This window comes from Carcharhinus amblyrhynchos, chromosome 1, assembly GCF_965287045.1.
Source record: "Carcharhinus amblyrhynchos chromosome 1, sCarAmb.v2.hapA, whole genome shotgun sequence".
NCBI classification, from domain to species: domain Eukaryota; kingdom Metazoa; phylum Chordata; class Chondrichthyes; order Carcharhiniformes; family Carcharhinidae; genus Carcharhinus; species Carcharhinus amblyrhynchos.
Genome location: NC_137324.1, coordinates 97,320,348 through 97,336,464, shown reverse-complemented (window position 1 = coordinate 97,336,464; position 16,117 = coordinate 97,320,348). Strand labels below are relative to the sequence as shown.

Here is a 16,117-nt window from a genome sequence, read left to right as displayed (position 1 = left end):
AACGGTTACTCCTTGGACCACCTCCCTATTCTCAACCTGACCTTTCTCTCCGTGTTTCACTGTTCCAGTTCCACTGGTTTCAGTCTCACTGCTCTTTACTCCACATTGGTATACCAAATCTCAGACACTTTTCTCCTCAAAAAACTGGATTCATTCATTGTCCAAAACAGTCTCTGAACCTGGACTTGGACCTGAGTTTGTCAATCTTCACAGCTGAATCCACCTGGTCTACATGACAATCTCACGCAAGCACTGAACATTTAACTTTGAACTCTGGTGGGGGGGGGGGGGGTGGATTTTCCAGCCACACTCGCCCCAAGGCTGGAAAATCCTGCCTGAGGTCAACAGACCTTTGCAAGGTCTATGTTCTGCCTGATACGATTCCCGTGGCGGGTGAGGTGGAAAAATTCCACTCGCAATAAGTCTTGGTTTGTGTGACTCTTTAATCTCTATTATACTTGTGGTAACCTCTTCTCTGACTGTCACTACTTACATTTCTCTTTTGCTATCTTGGCCTCTCTCAGGTCCTCCTCGTCTGTCTCCTCCCCTTGCTCTCATCCGTGTGTGTCATCTTTTAAAATCACTTCCTTAGCCTGACGCCAAACTACCTTTACTTTCCTGTCTTCTGGGTTTGGATTCCCCTCAGATCAGCTTGCCAGCTGCTCTCTTTACCTCATAGCACTGTTTAAAAAGTTCATTGAGGCACCATGGCTGCCCCACTGAGTAGCAACCCCAAATGCTCTGCCCTCCTCGCTTATTGATCTTTCCTTCTCCACCTTCATTGCTGTAGACATAGTCTTGGATGAGCTGTAATTTTCTTCAATTAAATGATGGGAAAACTGAAGCCACCCTCTTCTGTTTCCACCACAAATTCTGCATCTCATCAGGGATTTTATCACGTCCCCTGGCCACTGTCTGGGTTGAGCCAAGGGTAGAAAGAGCGGTGATTTGGCTATTACTGATAATTATGGCAAGGCAGAAAATATCACAGTACCTTTAAATTCAACCTTCAAGCAAAAGTAATCACATTAAAGCAGATTTATTTGCCTGCCTTTAACCTAGATTTGCATTAGTTTAGCATCTATAATCTTCACAAAATGATTTTAGAAAAAGATTGTCTCTACTCAGGACCATGGGTATCCAAGCACAATTCTGGGCTTTGTTATGTTAATCGTTCCATGTCAATTTTTCAGCTTCTTGACTTTTTACTTGGTCCACATCAGTCGGAAACCTTCAGGAATCAGCTTCATTACAGCCCATCATTATTGCAAGGACGAAAGTACATGGCTGCACTAGTGACAGAAATCAATTTTGAGCTGCTAATGAATCTCAATCCTTACCTCTTGACCCGTGAGGAAAAGCAGAACATCTCCCTCCTCCTCTTCACACATATGAATCTGAATTACTGTTCGAATCGCTGACTCTAGGTAATCCCTCTCCGGTTCTGGTGTATAGAATATTTCTACAGGATGCGTACGGCCAGGAATGGTAAGCAGTGGGCAGCTATCAAAGTAGACCTGAAACTTGCCTGCATCAAGTGTGGCACTCATGATGATAATCTGAAAAAAAAAGTGTGAACTTTAGTCTCAATTCGCATTACAAAAGACCACCCGTAAAACTGGCAAAATATATAATTGATTTCATTTTCTTCCATGAGGCAATTACCAAGAAATTGTAAAACTGTGAAATTAATCATTATCACTGAACATCAAAGTAAACCTTCAGGTTTCTCAGTTTCTACTACCTGCAGAACAGAACAAGCTAACCACACAGTATGAAGCATGACGATGCATCTAATATGCAGGTTTTGCTAACCAAATAGCAAAATGAACTGGCTATTTGTTAAATCATAAAGAGCTGCTAAATAAAAATTCTTCAGGAACCCAAGAGGATGTAATTAAACAGAGATTGAATCTGTAATCCCAAAAAGCAACATTTATTTAATGTATGTCTTTTTCCCTCATATCATGTAATTTGCAACACTACAAAGAAATTGTGTCTATTGGTCAGAATGGATAGCAATATTTCTTTAAGGATGCATTTGAACCCATCCTGTTGCAAACCACCCGGATTTCAATTCCATGTTTCTTGAATTTAGTTTTGTGAATGTTAAACCTTGTGATAGCACTGAGAAAGGGGCAGGAGAGCCACCAACTGAACCACCTGTGCTTCTTTTAGAGTTGTTTCCACGCATGATTAAAATTTTCCATACTGATACATTCAAAAGCCCAAGTTAAATGATGGAGATCTATTAACAAAGTTAGCTCCATGGTAACACTCATGCCTCAGAGACAGAGGATACAGTTCAAGTCCCACTCCAGAGACATGCAATCCAGGCAAACAATCTGGTATAGCACAGAGGGAAAGGTGCACTGATTGGACTGAAGGCTAATTATTCATCTGTTGAGGAAATTAGTGTAGGGATAATAGGCAGGTCCTCCAACTGGGGCCTTAACTATTCACCCTATTCACTAATGACTTTGATGATGGGGCAGGCAGTCACACATCTAAATTTGGCAATGACAAAAAAAAATCGGTGATATTATACGCAGTAGGCAGAAGCTAAAATTACTAGGAGGTACTTACGCAAGGATATTTTGGCCTTGGAGGGAGTGCAGAGGAGGTTTACTCGGCTGATACTGGAGTTGAGGGGGTTGAGCTATGCGGAGAGGCTGAATAAACTAGGCTTGTACTCGTTAGAGTTTAGAAGAATGAGGGGAGATCTCATTGAGACATATAAGATGATGAATGGGATGGATAGGATAGAGGTGGAGACACTCTTCCCGCTCAGAAAGGACAGTAGGACTAGAGGGCACAGCCTCAAGATAAAGGGGGGGCGGTTTAGAACGGAGTTGAGGAAGAACTTCTTCACTCAAAGGGTGGTGAATCTCTGGAATTCTCTGCCCGTTGAAGTGGTGGAGGCTACCTCGCTAGATAGATTTAAGACGCGGGTTGATGGGTTTTTGATAAGAGAGGGGATTAAGGGTTATGGGGAGAGGGCGGGAATGTGGAACTGAGCCACGACAGATCAGCCATGATCTTACTGAATGGCGGGGCAGGCTCGAAGGGCTAGATGGCCTACTCCTGCTCCTATTTCTTATGTATTACATTGGTAGGTTAAGCGAATGGGCTAATCTGTGGCAAATGGATTTCGATGTAGACAAACATAAGGACATCCATTGTAGACCTAAAAGGGATGGAACAGATGTCAAAATGGCAGAGGGCGGAGCCATGTGCATGTCCACAAAATAATCAAAAAGAAATGTCGTCTTTTATTTATTTCCAAAGGATTAGAATACAAGTGTGGAAGTCATGTCTGAGTTGTATAAAATCCTGGTTGGATCACACCTGGAATATCGTGAGCAGTATCGGACATCACATCTTAGGAAAGATGTGCTGAGGGAGTGCAAGAACTGTTTACAGAACGATAACTACTGCAAGGATTAATTTACGAGAAGAGATTACATATCAAAAGATTTCCTAGAATTTACAAGTTTCAGGGCTGATTTGATCAAAGTTTAAGAACCTAAGCAGGATGGATAGGGAGACAGAAAATCTTTTCTGGCTGGGGTGAGGTCGTCATTGGGAAGGGTATAAAAATTAGAGGCACATCTTTCTCTCTCCTCATGTCACATCCTAATTGCCCAAGGGTTGCTAAATCATGGTTCAATTATGCCATGTTATCATAATGCTGTAAATAAAAGGCTGGCTCCAAGTAACACAGTCAATATGGGGAGTAAACGCTTGCTGTAATGTTACTGAGCAACATGCACTGATCAAACTGGCCCTATTTTCAGAGTGTCATTAGAAACATTTCTTCATGCAGAGGGTCGCTGAAGATGGAACTCTTCAGGGATATGGGGCAAATGAGTAGGAAGTTAAGTCACAGATCAGCCACGATCTCCTTGAATGATGGAACAACCTTCAGGGTGCAAAAGGCCTAACTCCTGTTCAGTAATGGAGCTGCTGTATTTCCAAACGTTAAATCAAGGCCTGCTTTGTACTCTCTGGTGGACACAAAAGACTCTGTGGCACCAAAGAAATGCAGCTGACTTAAATATTTGTCCCTCAGTGAACATCACTTAAAAAAACCTAATCCAGTAAATGTGCTTTGGGGTGTTCAACATTCAGGAAAGAAAACTCCTTTCCTTATTCTTCAGGCTGGAACATTCTCATGACTGACAAATGACCACTACTCAACATTGGTCTGAACTTACAGGCTCCTGGAAAAAAAGTTGCAACGAGCAGAACCACAGTTTTCTTCATCTAAAATCTTTACCTTCAAATCTGATCTTTGCTTCACAACTTCTTTTAGTACACCCATAAGAATATCAGTTGCTAGTGTACGTTCATGGGCCTCGTCAAGAATGATTACGCCATATCGTTCTAGTAGAGGGTCATTCATAGCTTCCCGAAGCAACATACCATCAGTCATATACCTGGAAACAAAAAAAAGAGTAAGAGTAAAACAGCTTATTGTTCACTTGATCTACACATAAAAAAGGAGATTTCTAGTGGGCATCACCCAAAGAACAAAGAACAACCCAGCACGGGAAACAGGCCCTTCGGCCCAACGTGCCTGCGCCACCGCATCCTCCTACACCTACCCTGCCCTGCGTGTATGCGAGTGGAACCCCTAACTTAGCCAGATTCAGGGGAGAATAGTGTCAATTTGGTATACCAATCAGCCTAAGAGCACATCTTTGGGGTGTGGGAGGAAACCGGAGCGCCCGGAGGAAACCCACGCAACCACAGGGAGAATGCGCAAACTCCCACAGACACAGGCCCAAATCCATGTATCTGCACAGCCAGCAGTGCTAGTCACCGAGCTGTTGCGGCACCTGTCTACCGGTCCAGGATCAAGCACACACACCGACACGAAGTACTAGGCCACTCCCGGAACCTCCAAGAGCAGCCCACGCACGACCCACCGTGTGCATGCCCCTTGTTTGACAACGAGGTGGACTGCCACCTGCGGAATAAAAAGACAAAAACGTTAACATGTAAGTCTGCATTTCCGGTGTCTCCCGAGGCTCTGACCCTATTTAATACCCCCTACTATAACCCTCCATCCTTGTTTCGCTCATGTGTCTAAGTAAACCTTAAACAAGTCCAACGTGCCTGCCTCCACCACCCTACTCGGTAGCGCGTTCCATACCCCCACGACCCTCTGCATGAAGAACCTTCCTCTCATATCCAAATTATACTTCTCCCCCCTCACCCTTAGATCATGACCTCTCGTAATTGTACCCAATCTAGGGAGCAGCCTATCACTATTGACTCTATCTATTCCCTTCAGTATCTTATATACCTCTATCATGTCTCCCCTTAATCTCTGTCTTTCCAAGGAGAAAAGTCCCAGTTTCTCCAACCTTTCCTCGTAACTCAGTCCTTCCATGCCAGGCAACATCCTGGTAAACCTCCTCTGCACCCTCTCCAGAGTCTCCACGTCCTTCCGGTAGTAAGGTGACCAGAACTGGACACAGTACTCCAAATGCAGTCTAACCAACGTTCTGTACAACTGAAGCGTTAGAAGGCAGCTCCTACACTCTATACCCCTTCCTATAAAGGCTAGCATTCCATAAGCTTTCCTCACAACCTTCTCTACCTGTGTCGCAACCTTCATAGACTTGTGAACCTGCACTCCCAGGTCCCTCTGTATTTCTATACTCCTAATCGGTCTACCTTTTATCACGTAGCTCCTCTCTGCATTATTCCTTCCAAAATGCATCACCTCGTATTTGTCAGGATTAAATTCCATCTGCCACCTATCTGCCCAATGTACCAACCTATCTATATCCTGCTGTATCACCTGACATTCCACCTCAGTATCCGCCAATCCTGCCATCTTGGTGTCATCCGCAAACTCGCTGATCACACCACGTATGCTCTCTTCCAAGTCGTTTATGTATACTACAAAGAGGAGAGGTCCCAGTACTGAGCCCTGCGGCACATCACTGGTCACTGGCCTCCAGCCCGAAAAGGTCCCCTCAACAACTACCTTCTGTCTCCTATTGCCCAGCCAGTTCTCAATCCACCTAGCTACCTGGCCTCGTATCCCATGTGCCTTAACCTTTTCTACCAGCCTACCATGAGGGACTTTGTCAAACGCCTTACTGAAATCCATATAGATGACATCAATGGCTCGCCCATCGTCAACCGTTTTTGTCACCTCCTCAAAGAATTCTACCAGATTCGTAAGGCGAATCCCTAACAAAGCCATGTTGCGTATCCCTAATCAGATCACAACGCTCCAAATGCTCATACATCCTACTCCTAAGTATTTTTTCCATTAATTTCCCTACCACCGATGTCAAACTCACTGGTCTATAATTTCCAGGGTTATCCCTACTACCTTTTTTAAACAGCGGTACAACATTTGCTACCCTCCAGTCTTCTGGAACCTCACCTGTGTCCAAAGAAGAGACAAAGATTTGCGCCAGAGGCCCAATTTCATCTTTCACCTCCCTAAGCAGCCTGGGATAAATACCATCAGGCCCCGGAGCTTTATCCGTCTTTACGCTACCTAAAAGCCTTAGCACTTCCTCCCTCGTAATGGATATTTCCTGCCACTGATCTACAGCTCCCTCCAAGACACTGCACGACACCGAACCCCTCTCCTTCGTGAATACCGACGCAAAGTATTCATTCAGGATCTTCCCCCATTCCCTCTGACTCCATACATAACTCCCCTCCTTTGTCCCTAAGAGGACCAATTTTCCCTCTAACTACTCTCTTGCTCCTAATATAGGAGTAAAATGCCTTTGGATTTTCCTTAACCTTATCAGCCAAAGCCATTTCATGCCCTCCCTTCGCCCTTCTAACTCCCCTTTTTTAGCTCCCTCCTACTCTCTCTATATTCCTCCAGCGCACTCTCCGTACCCAGTTGTTTTGACCTAACATACGCCTCCCTCTTCTTCCTAACCAAGTCTTCGATACCCCCTGTAATCCACGGCTCTCTAATCCTACCTTTCCCATCCTTCCGCTTAACTGGAACATGCCTTTCTTGCAACATTTTCAGTTTGCCCTTAAAAGCCTCCCACTTGTCAAAGAGGGGAACTGTTCGAAGTTTCACAGCCATGACATACCACAGATGTACTTTCAACATAGAATCCCAACAGTGCAGAGAGTGGCCATTTGGCCCACTGAGCCTGTACTGACCACAATCCCAAGTAGGCCCTATTCCTGTAACTCCACATATTTACCCTGCTAATCCCATGACAGCACAGCCAGTCAACCTAACCTGCACATCTTTGGACCGCGGGAGGAAACCAGAGCACCCGGAGGAAACACACAGACACGGAAAGAATGTGCAAACTTCACACAGATAGTGACCCAAGCCAGGAATTGAACCCAGGTCCCTGGCACTGAGGCCATCATGGTGCCCAGTACAACTTGAAACCAATAGGACCAATAATTTTTTTGGGATGCAATTTAAAATTCCCACTAAGCGCTATTCCAAGGACCAAAACACCAAATCAGCAACAAGTCAAAAGCGGATGCTAGAATCTGAAACAAAAACAGAAAATGTTGGAAAATCTCAGCAGCTCTGACAGCATCTTGGAGAGAACAGAGCTAACATTTCAAGTCTGGATGACCTTTCATCAGAGCTGCCACAAGTCATCCATATGAAACAACAATAGCAATTGAATATTTAGGCAATTCAGGCAGCTAAATTTGGTTGCAAGGACTAACTTGGTCTAAATCTAAAAACGAGGAACTAAACTCGACAACAAATACTCAACAAACTTAAATGGTTTTCTTTAAATTTCAGTAGCTCTGACGAGGCTGCCATATAGTCTATGATCACCATTAAACTTCTATTAAATTACACAACAAAACCAAATAGATGACTAAGTTTTGCCATATGGCCTCACTTACTGGTTGGGTACATTCCGTACAACATTTATTTTCACATCAACAACAACCATTAAAACTCATTTTTCTTATTCCTGAGAGGAAACCCGAGTTTCACAATTCTTGTCGTGTGGCGTTTTAGCAAAATCGATCTCAGTCTCGTTGCTGGTGCTGCTTCAACCCATACTGTACCTGAGTTGAACTATTTTGCATCTTTATCATGCGTACATCTAAGAATATGTACACTAATTTTGTTTTAAAAACTGTTTGCGTCACAGAAAACAGATTACCAGCTTATTACCCAAATTATAAGTTGTGTGGCACAATTGCTATCCACTTTAAAGTCTCAGAATTCATAATGGCTACTTCAATGCAAGTTAGTCCTCGTGTAATTTTTTTTAAAAAAAAATCAACGGTGCTCATGGACTACACAGTGGTCTCTCCACAGCTGCTGAAATTCAAAGAAAACATTTTAAGCCTTTTTTACGTTTAGTAATTTTAAGCTCAAGTTTTCCTTTGCCAACTTTAGTTCAGCATTTTAAGATTCAGATCAAATTAGTTACACAGAAACTAGAAACAGGAGTAGGCTATTCAGCCCTTTGAGCCTGCTCCACCATTCATTTTGATCATAACTGATCAAATTCAATATCTTGATCCCCCCTTCTTCCCCATATCCTCGATCCCTTTAGCCCCAAGAGCTGTATCTAATTTTTCCTTGAAATTAGACAATGTAGTTGAGGCCCAAACATTCTATGGTCGTGAATTCCACACATTTACCACCCTCTGGGTGAAGAAATTTCTCCTCACCTTAGTTTTAAAAGGTTTACCCTTTTTCCTCAAACTATGACCCGTAGTTCTGGATTCCCCCACCACTGGGAATGTTTTTTCCTCAATCTACCCTGTCTAACCCTATTAGAATTTTATAATTTTTTTACACGATCCCTTCTCACTCTTCTGAACTCCAGTGAATATAATCCTAACCAGATTAGTCTCTCCTCATTTGCCAGGCCAGCCATCCCAGAAATCAGCCTGGTAAACCTTTGCTGTACTCCTTCTAGACCAAGGACATCTTTCCTCAGATAAGGACACCAAAACTGCACACAATACTCCAGGTGTGGCTTCATCAATGCCCTACACAATTGCAGCAAAACATCCTTAACCCTAAACTCAAATCCTCTTGCTAGGAAGGTCAACATACCATTTGCCTTCTTTACTGCCTGCTGCATCTGCGCGCCTACTTTCAACAGACTTTATGCAAACAAAAGTTAATCTGGCTTAAGATCACCTGCCAATTTTAAGGAGTGCATCTTAAATGCATCCACTTAGTTCTACTGACGGAGCAATGGCTTCCGCCTACCCTGCAAAAATCAGTACCAGAATTCTAGGGCTTGAATCTTAATAACTGAACCTATGGCACTCTGATGAACTCTCTATTCACTGCAGAGGAGTCAGGAATAAACTTATTCCAGAGGTCAGGGAAATTCAAGCAGCAAGAGTGTGTGGTATGGATAGGAGATTGAAGAATTACCATCAAAGCTACTCAATCTTTTCAACAAGAAACAATGAAAATGTATTGAATAAACAAGGCTCAAGTTGTTTTTATACAATGGACACTTCAACAAAACTTGCTGATTAACGCAAAAGAAAAACTCCGAAAGTTCACTTACTTCAGACATGTTTTTGCACTGCTGCAGTCTTCAAATCTAATGGAGTAGCCAACCTCTTGGCCTAGCATCACATCCATTTCATCAGCTACTCGCTGAGCCACGCTCATAGCAGCCACCCTCCTGGGTTGGGTACAGGCCACACCACGCTTGGGTCCCACCACTGCCCGCACATAATCAACGCACCATTGAGGGATCTGTAAATGCATTCAATCACAAATCATTGGCTTGAATCTTCAACATCAACTACAACACAAGCATTACACATATTGGACTTTCCCAAATACATTACTCTTGAACCTCGTGATTCCACTTATCAAGGCAGTAGAAACCAGCAACTCCATGGAGAGGATTAAACCCAAGCACCATTGAGTTGGCATTTTATGTCTCTACTGCGCTGCCTGAAGTACTTTTCTTCTCTAAAAACAGAACAACCCCCCATCCCACTGATGTGGTGTTAACAAGTATGCTTCCTGTATGCTAAACAAATAAGTGGAGTCATTGCTGCCAAGGCTTACATAAAAATGTAGCCAGCAGCATTTGTTTTATTTTTTTGTAAACCATCAAACTCTGGCTGCAAGCAACTGAACCTAAATAACATACACTGAGGAGGTAGAGAATGCAGAATAGAAAATCATAGATTGATTTACAGTTCATTCAATTCCAGTTATCTCTCATTTGTCAACTAAGTTTTTTATGCTCCAGAAGTATGCAATTTTTCAGGAAAAAAAATTAGTGCCTTTAATGGGTGGTTTCACTAAGCAAAAGCTGGTTAAAAACTATTCTCCGTAGAATCACAGAATCTACAGTGCAGAATCATAGAAACCCTTCAGTACAGAAAGAGTCCATTTGGCCCATCGAGTCTGCACCAACCACAATCCCACCCAGACCACACCCTCATATTCCTACATATTTACCCACTAATCCCTCTAACCTAAGCATCTCAGGAAACTAAGGGCAAATTTAGCATGGCCAATCAACCTAACCCACACATCTTTGGACTGTGGGAGGAAACTGGAGCACCTGGAGGAAACTCATGCAGACACAAGGAGAATGTGCAAGCTCCACACAGACAGTGACCCAAGCTGGGAACCGAGCCCAGGTCCCTGGAGCTGTGAAGCAGCAGTGCTAACCACTCTGCTACCGTGCCACCCTGACACCCAGGCCCTACTCTGTAACACCACTTATTTATCCTGCTAGTCTCCCTGACACCAAGGGGCAATTTATCCTGGCCAATCAACCTCACCCGCACAACTTTGAACTGCGGGAGAAAACTGGAGCACCTGGAGGAAACCCACACAGACTTGGGGAGAATGTGCAGTCTCTGAACCGTCAACCGAGGGCAGAATTGAACTTGGGTCCCTGACACTGTGAAGGAGCAGTGCTAATCTCTACTACCGTGTTGCCTATATGCCGTGCTCCACAGCGATGGCAAATCGATAGCTTGACAGCTGGAGCTGAGGTTTAGATGCTAGGATTTGTTCCATTCAGTAGGTGGCCCAGTGGAAACACAAGTTTGGACTTCCTTCAGGGCAGGTAGATACAGGAAGCATTTATTACTAGGCACGAAAAAAATCCAGGAATTCACATGGTTACGGGAGCAATGGGGAGTTATCAGCAGAGGGCTGACCCTTTCTTATCACAAACTGGGAAGCTGAATATGACAGGGAGACTCAAAAGGCAAAGTAATTAGAGGTCCTAACAGCCATTCTATTAAATCAAGGAAGCTGAGGTTGCTATATCAGTAAATTAAACAAGATCCTCAAAAAAAACTTAAGAGCTTTGTACTTTCTCAGGCAAAATCTGCGAGATACTAAATTCAATGCAAGCATCAAGAGTTTTTAAAAAATCAGGACAACCATTAGACCCACAGCTGAAAAAGCAGTGCCACCCTCCCTTCCCTCCAATCCCCCTGCCCCCAAACCATTCTTCAGGCCAACTGCACATTCCTTAAGCAATCTTTTGCCAAACTGTACCTTTGTTTTGCTATTCACGCATTCTCATCAGTTAATGGACACTTTCAACACCTTCTCAGCCCTCTACATGCTCATTTACATTCCCTTTGTCCAATTTCACCACCCCTCCCTATCAGCAGTGTAAGTCTCTGCTGATTCTCTTTCCTCTCAGCTCTGACAAAGGGTCATCTAGACTCGAAATGTTGACTCTATTCTCTCCCCACAGATGCGGTCAGACCTGCTGAAATTTTCCAGCATTTTTCTCTTTTTGTAGCTGAAAACTTGCCCATCAGCTGCACACTGGCTGGATCAGCATGGAACATTCACAGTAACCTGAAATCTATTCGTTGGTCCACATTTACCAAGGATAATCCTCAATAGATTCAGTCCTGCATCAGCAAAGCAGCATAAACAGGGAATGAGATCAAACAGTGCAGTTGGCTTTTAATTTTTTTTCCTTTCCTTCTTTCATAGCTGTCTTTCAAGGCACAGGTGGTAGTAAAATTCTAAGCTAAGATTACAGCAAATTGCAATAATTTGAAATGCAGATGGCATTTTACAAAAAAGAAATACAAACACAATATTCAGCAGTTTTCAATTGGGACAAAAACACTCAGTACCAGATAAAACAACAGCTGTTTCTAAGCTGCATCCACTTGTAGGTATAAAATGGTTTGTGGCTCTAACGGTGCTCCAAAGGTGCCACAGGCACATCAGTAATAAGAAAGTCAGCTGTTAGGCCTCAATTATTCATCTCTTCCTACAATTCAAGTATCTCAATTTCAAGAAGACACCTGTAATGTAATTTTGGTTTGATGACACTGAGACAAACCAAAGTCTCCTACTTGACGCATTTATAAAATGAGTCGAGGAAGAAAAGCTGAAAGAGAACAAGCAAAACAAAAAAGGTGAAGAGACACAGACACAGGGAGAAACAGCACATGTACTGTTAACTTGCAGCAGTTGCCAAACTGGAGTCAGTTAAATAACTCAACAGTTGGGGATGATATGGGGAAGGAAGAGATCTGTAGAGCATCACTGGATGAGTGAATTAATGATGTGGGTATGCCGGCGTTGGACTGGCGTAAACACAGTAAAAAGTCTGACAACACCAGGTTTTAGTCCAACCTATTTATTTGATAATATTCTCACTAGCTTTCGAGGGGACAGCCTCTTCGTCAGGTGAATGGAGAGTTCTGGCCTCAGACAGAGCATATAAAGCACAGACAGTTTAGAGATTAATCTCTAAACTGTCTGTGCTTTATATGCTCTGTCTGAGGCCAGAACTCTCCATTCACCTGACGAAGAGGCTGTCCCCTCGAAAGCTAGTGAGAATATTATCAAATAAATAGGTTGGACTAAAACCTGGTGTTGTCAGACTTTTTACTGAGTGAATTAACACAGGCCAAATGCCAGCCTTAGTCTTTACTATCTTGAATCCAACATTATTGCCTGCATGCACTACTGGAGTAGTACAAGAGGCAGTACGGTGGCACAGTGGCTAGCACTGCTGCCTCTCAGCACCAGGGACCCATGTTCCATTCCCGGCTTGGGTCACTGTCTGTGAGGAGTTAGCACATTCTCCCCGTGTCTGCATGAGTTTCCTCCGGGTGCTCTGGTTTTCTCCCACAGTCTGAAAGATGTGCTGGTTAGGTGCACTGACCCGAACAGGGGCTGAAATTTCACAGTAACTTAATTGCGGTGTTAATAAGAACATAAGAACATAAGAAATAGGAGCAGGAGTAGGCCATCTAGCCCTTCGAGCCTGCCCCGCCATTCAATAAGATCATGGCTGATCTGTTGTGGCTCAGTTCCACTTTCCCGCCCTCTCCCCATAACCCTTAATCCCCTCTCTTATCAAGAACCCATCAACCCGCTTCTTAAAAATATTTAGCGAGGCAGCCTCCACCACTTCAACGGGCAGAGAATTCCAGAGATTCACCACCCTTTGAGTGAAGAAGTTCCTCCTCAACTCCGTTCTAAACCGCCTCCCCTTTATCTTGAGGCTGTGCCCCCTAGTCCTACTGTCTTTTTTGAGCGGGAAGAGTCTCTCCACCTCTATCCTATCCATCCCATTCATCATCTTATACGTCTCAATGAGATCTCCCCTCATTCTTCTAAACTCTAACGAGTACAAGCCTAGTTTATTCAGCCTCTCCTCATAGCTCAATCCCCTCAACTCCGGTATCAGCCTAGTAAACCTCCTCTGCACTCCCTCCAGGGCCAAAATATCCTTGCGCAGGTGCGACGCCCAAAACTGCACACAGTACTCCAGCTGCGGCCTCACCAATGCCCTATACAGCTGCAGCAAGACCTCCCTACTTTTATATTCAATCCCCCTCGCTATGAAGGCCAGCATCCCATTCGCCTTCCTGACCACCTGCTGCACCTGCAAGCTGGGTTTTTGCGACTCATGCACAAGGACCCCGAGGTCCCTCTGCACCGTCGCCTGCTGCAGTTTTTCGCCACGTAAGTAATAGTCCTTCCTACCATTCTTCCTACCAAAGTGGACCACCTCTTGTTAAAGTTTATTTATTATCACATGTTCACACTTCTAACTGGCATTAGAATTCTGGCCAGCTGTCAGTATGGCAAGTTACCTGTCCATCCTTTCCCATCATTAAATGTGCGTTGGGAGGAAACAGGCCCCAACTCCATTATTATACACACCCAGTTTCTCAAATTTAGTTCTTTAATGATTCATACATATCACCCACCATCGAGGTCAAGCAGATTAAAACTTAATGTCTATGCAACATGTATGCTGAAGTACTTCAAGAAACTACAATGTGGTCCATGGCTCAATGGGTTTGTTGATTAAAAGGCCTTCACTAGCCTATCACCACTCGAATACTGCATTACAACCAAACCATGCTATTAGACAGAATTCAATCCAATTCCTTCTCCCAAGATTTCAGCTGTATTCCATGTTAGATTATTGAGTCATTAGCAAATCAGTTAAGTACTATCTACTCAAATTCAAGTCAATTAATTCATACATCATTGAACATTACCCTGGAACCTGTATATAAGACTAGATTGAGCACCCTACTACTGCTCCTCATACAGATGCTTGTATTTTTTCGCATAATTAATTTCACACCAGCTAAAGATCACCAACCTGTGTTGTCTTTCCAGAGCCAGTCTCACCAACGAGAACAAAGGACTGGTGCTTGGTCAGGATTTCAGTGAACCTTTCCTTGTAATCCCACACAGGCAGCTGAAGTCTCTTCTTCAGGATCTCGTAATAGCGTGGCGTGTGGGGCAAGTTGGTAAATGGGTTGATAGCCTGTTGGTGAAGTGCCGGGGTTGTAATGAGAGGCATACCACCTCCCGTAGTTAAAGCTGGATTGGACGAGTTCCTTGAATCTTTGTCTCGATCCCTATCACGGTCTCGGTCTCTGTCTCGATCCCGATCTCGATCCTTTGAACGATCATAATCTTTATCACGGTCTCGGTCTCTGTCTTTCCTCCTGATAGAAATAAAAGTTTGAATTAACATAATGAAAAATTAAATTGTCAGGTACTTATGTTCTTAAAATCAGCACCAATGCACTAGAAGAGCAAGGACAAATAATGAATACAATATTTCAAAGATTATAATTTGTGTATTAGCAAGTTATTATTTGACATAACAATGTTGTAAAATGTGACAAATATTGACCAAATATCAACTATTTAAAATCACACTTCAATCCAACAAAAAAAAAGCTGGATGCCTTGCTCATGCCATTTTCGATTAGACTTTAGAACAAAACATTCCTTTAAGTTTTGTATGGCAAAACAGGCAAGTTGAGAGATCAAAGGAGTCAACATGCTCAATCACTGCAAGAGTATCAAACAAAGCTGAACTACACAGGAGCGCGAAAGTCAGAGGCAGGCATGCTAAAATTGTAAAATACTCAGGACAGACTGCAGCTCAAATAAACACTGCGCTTTGAATACTGTGGCTTTGATCAACATAAAACAGGCACATTCAAACCTTCGGGGCAATTCAAGGAAATACCATAAAGTTGATCCCTAGCATCAGTCATAAGGGAAAAAAAAATCACTGGAAACACCTGGGTTCTGGTAGCCACAAAAGGAAAAGGTGCAAAGATGGCAAGTGATCTAAAAAGTTGAGTCCAGAACACTTTCAAATTAAACCAAGATATTGGGGGAAAGGTGCCAAACTAGCCAATAAAAAATTGATTATGCCACTAAGCTGTTAGTGTTAACATATGGAATGGACATGGGCAGAAGTACTGGAATAAAGCTCTGGAATCGTCAATAAACAGATCAGTCCTTGAGTAGGGAAGAAGCTGCAAGATGTGTCCTAGGTGGACAAGGCAGAATGGAGTGAAGATTGATTTCACTTTCATGCCATAAACAAATAGGAATTTTGAAAAAAAATGCTCAGGATCAGATTACGGTGAATTGCCTCCAAGAACTGAATGAGTGCCTTGCCTGTTGATCTAATTTTGATACAAATAATTGGGCAAGTCATGAACCATGTCACATCATGATTCTTGCAAGTCCATTCATACTGAAGGCCTCCAAGAACAAAATGTGGAAGATTGCTGTCAGCCTTGGTGCACAGGTAATGCTCTCTTCTCTCAATCAGAAATTGGTAGGTTGAAACTCTACAACATATCACAGAAT

The 16,117-nt window shown here is 43.2% G+C and overlaps 1 protein-coding gene across 2 annotated transcripts in view; it reads right to left on the bottom strand.

The window, feature by feature from the left end:
• Positions 1-16,117, bottom strand: part of dhx15 (DEAH (Asp-Glu-Ala-His) box helicase 15) — a 130,580-nt gene that overhangs the window by 72,605 nt on the left and 41,858 nt on the right. For both annotated transcript variants that reach the window (XM_080189459.1, XM_080189468.1), the window contains exons 2-5: positions 14,598-14,949; positions 9,525-9,718; positions 4,280-4,439; positions 1,341-1,559 (exon numbers count right to left, since the gene is read on the bottom strand). In XM_080189459.1, the coding sequence (XP_080045585.1) occupies positions 1,341-1,559; positions 4,280-4,439; positions 9,525-9,718; positions 14,598-14,949 (925 nt within the window). The remainder of the gene's footprint in view (positions 1-1,340; positions 1,560-4,279; positions 4,440-9,524; positions 9,719-14,597; positions 14,950-16,117) is intronic.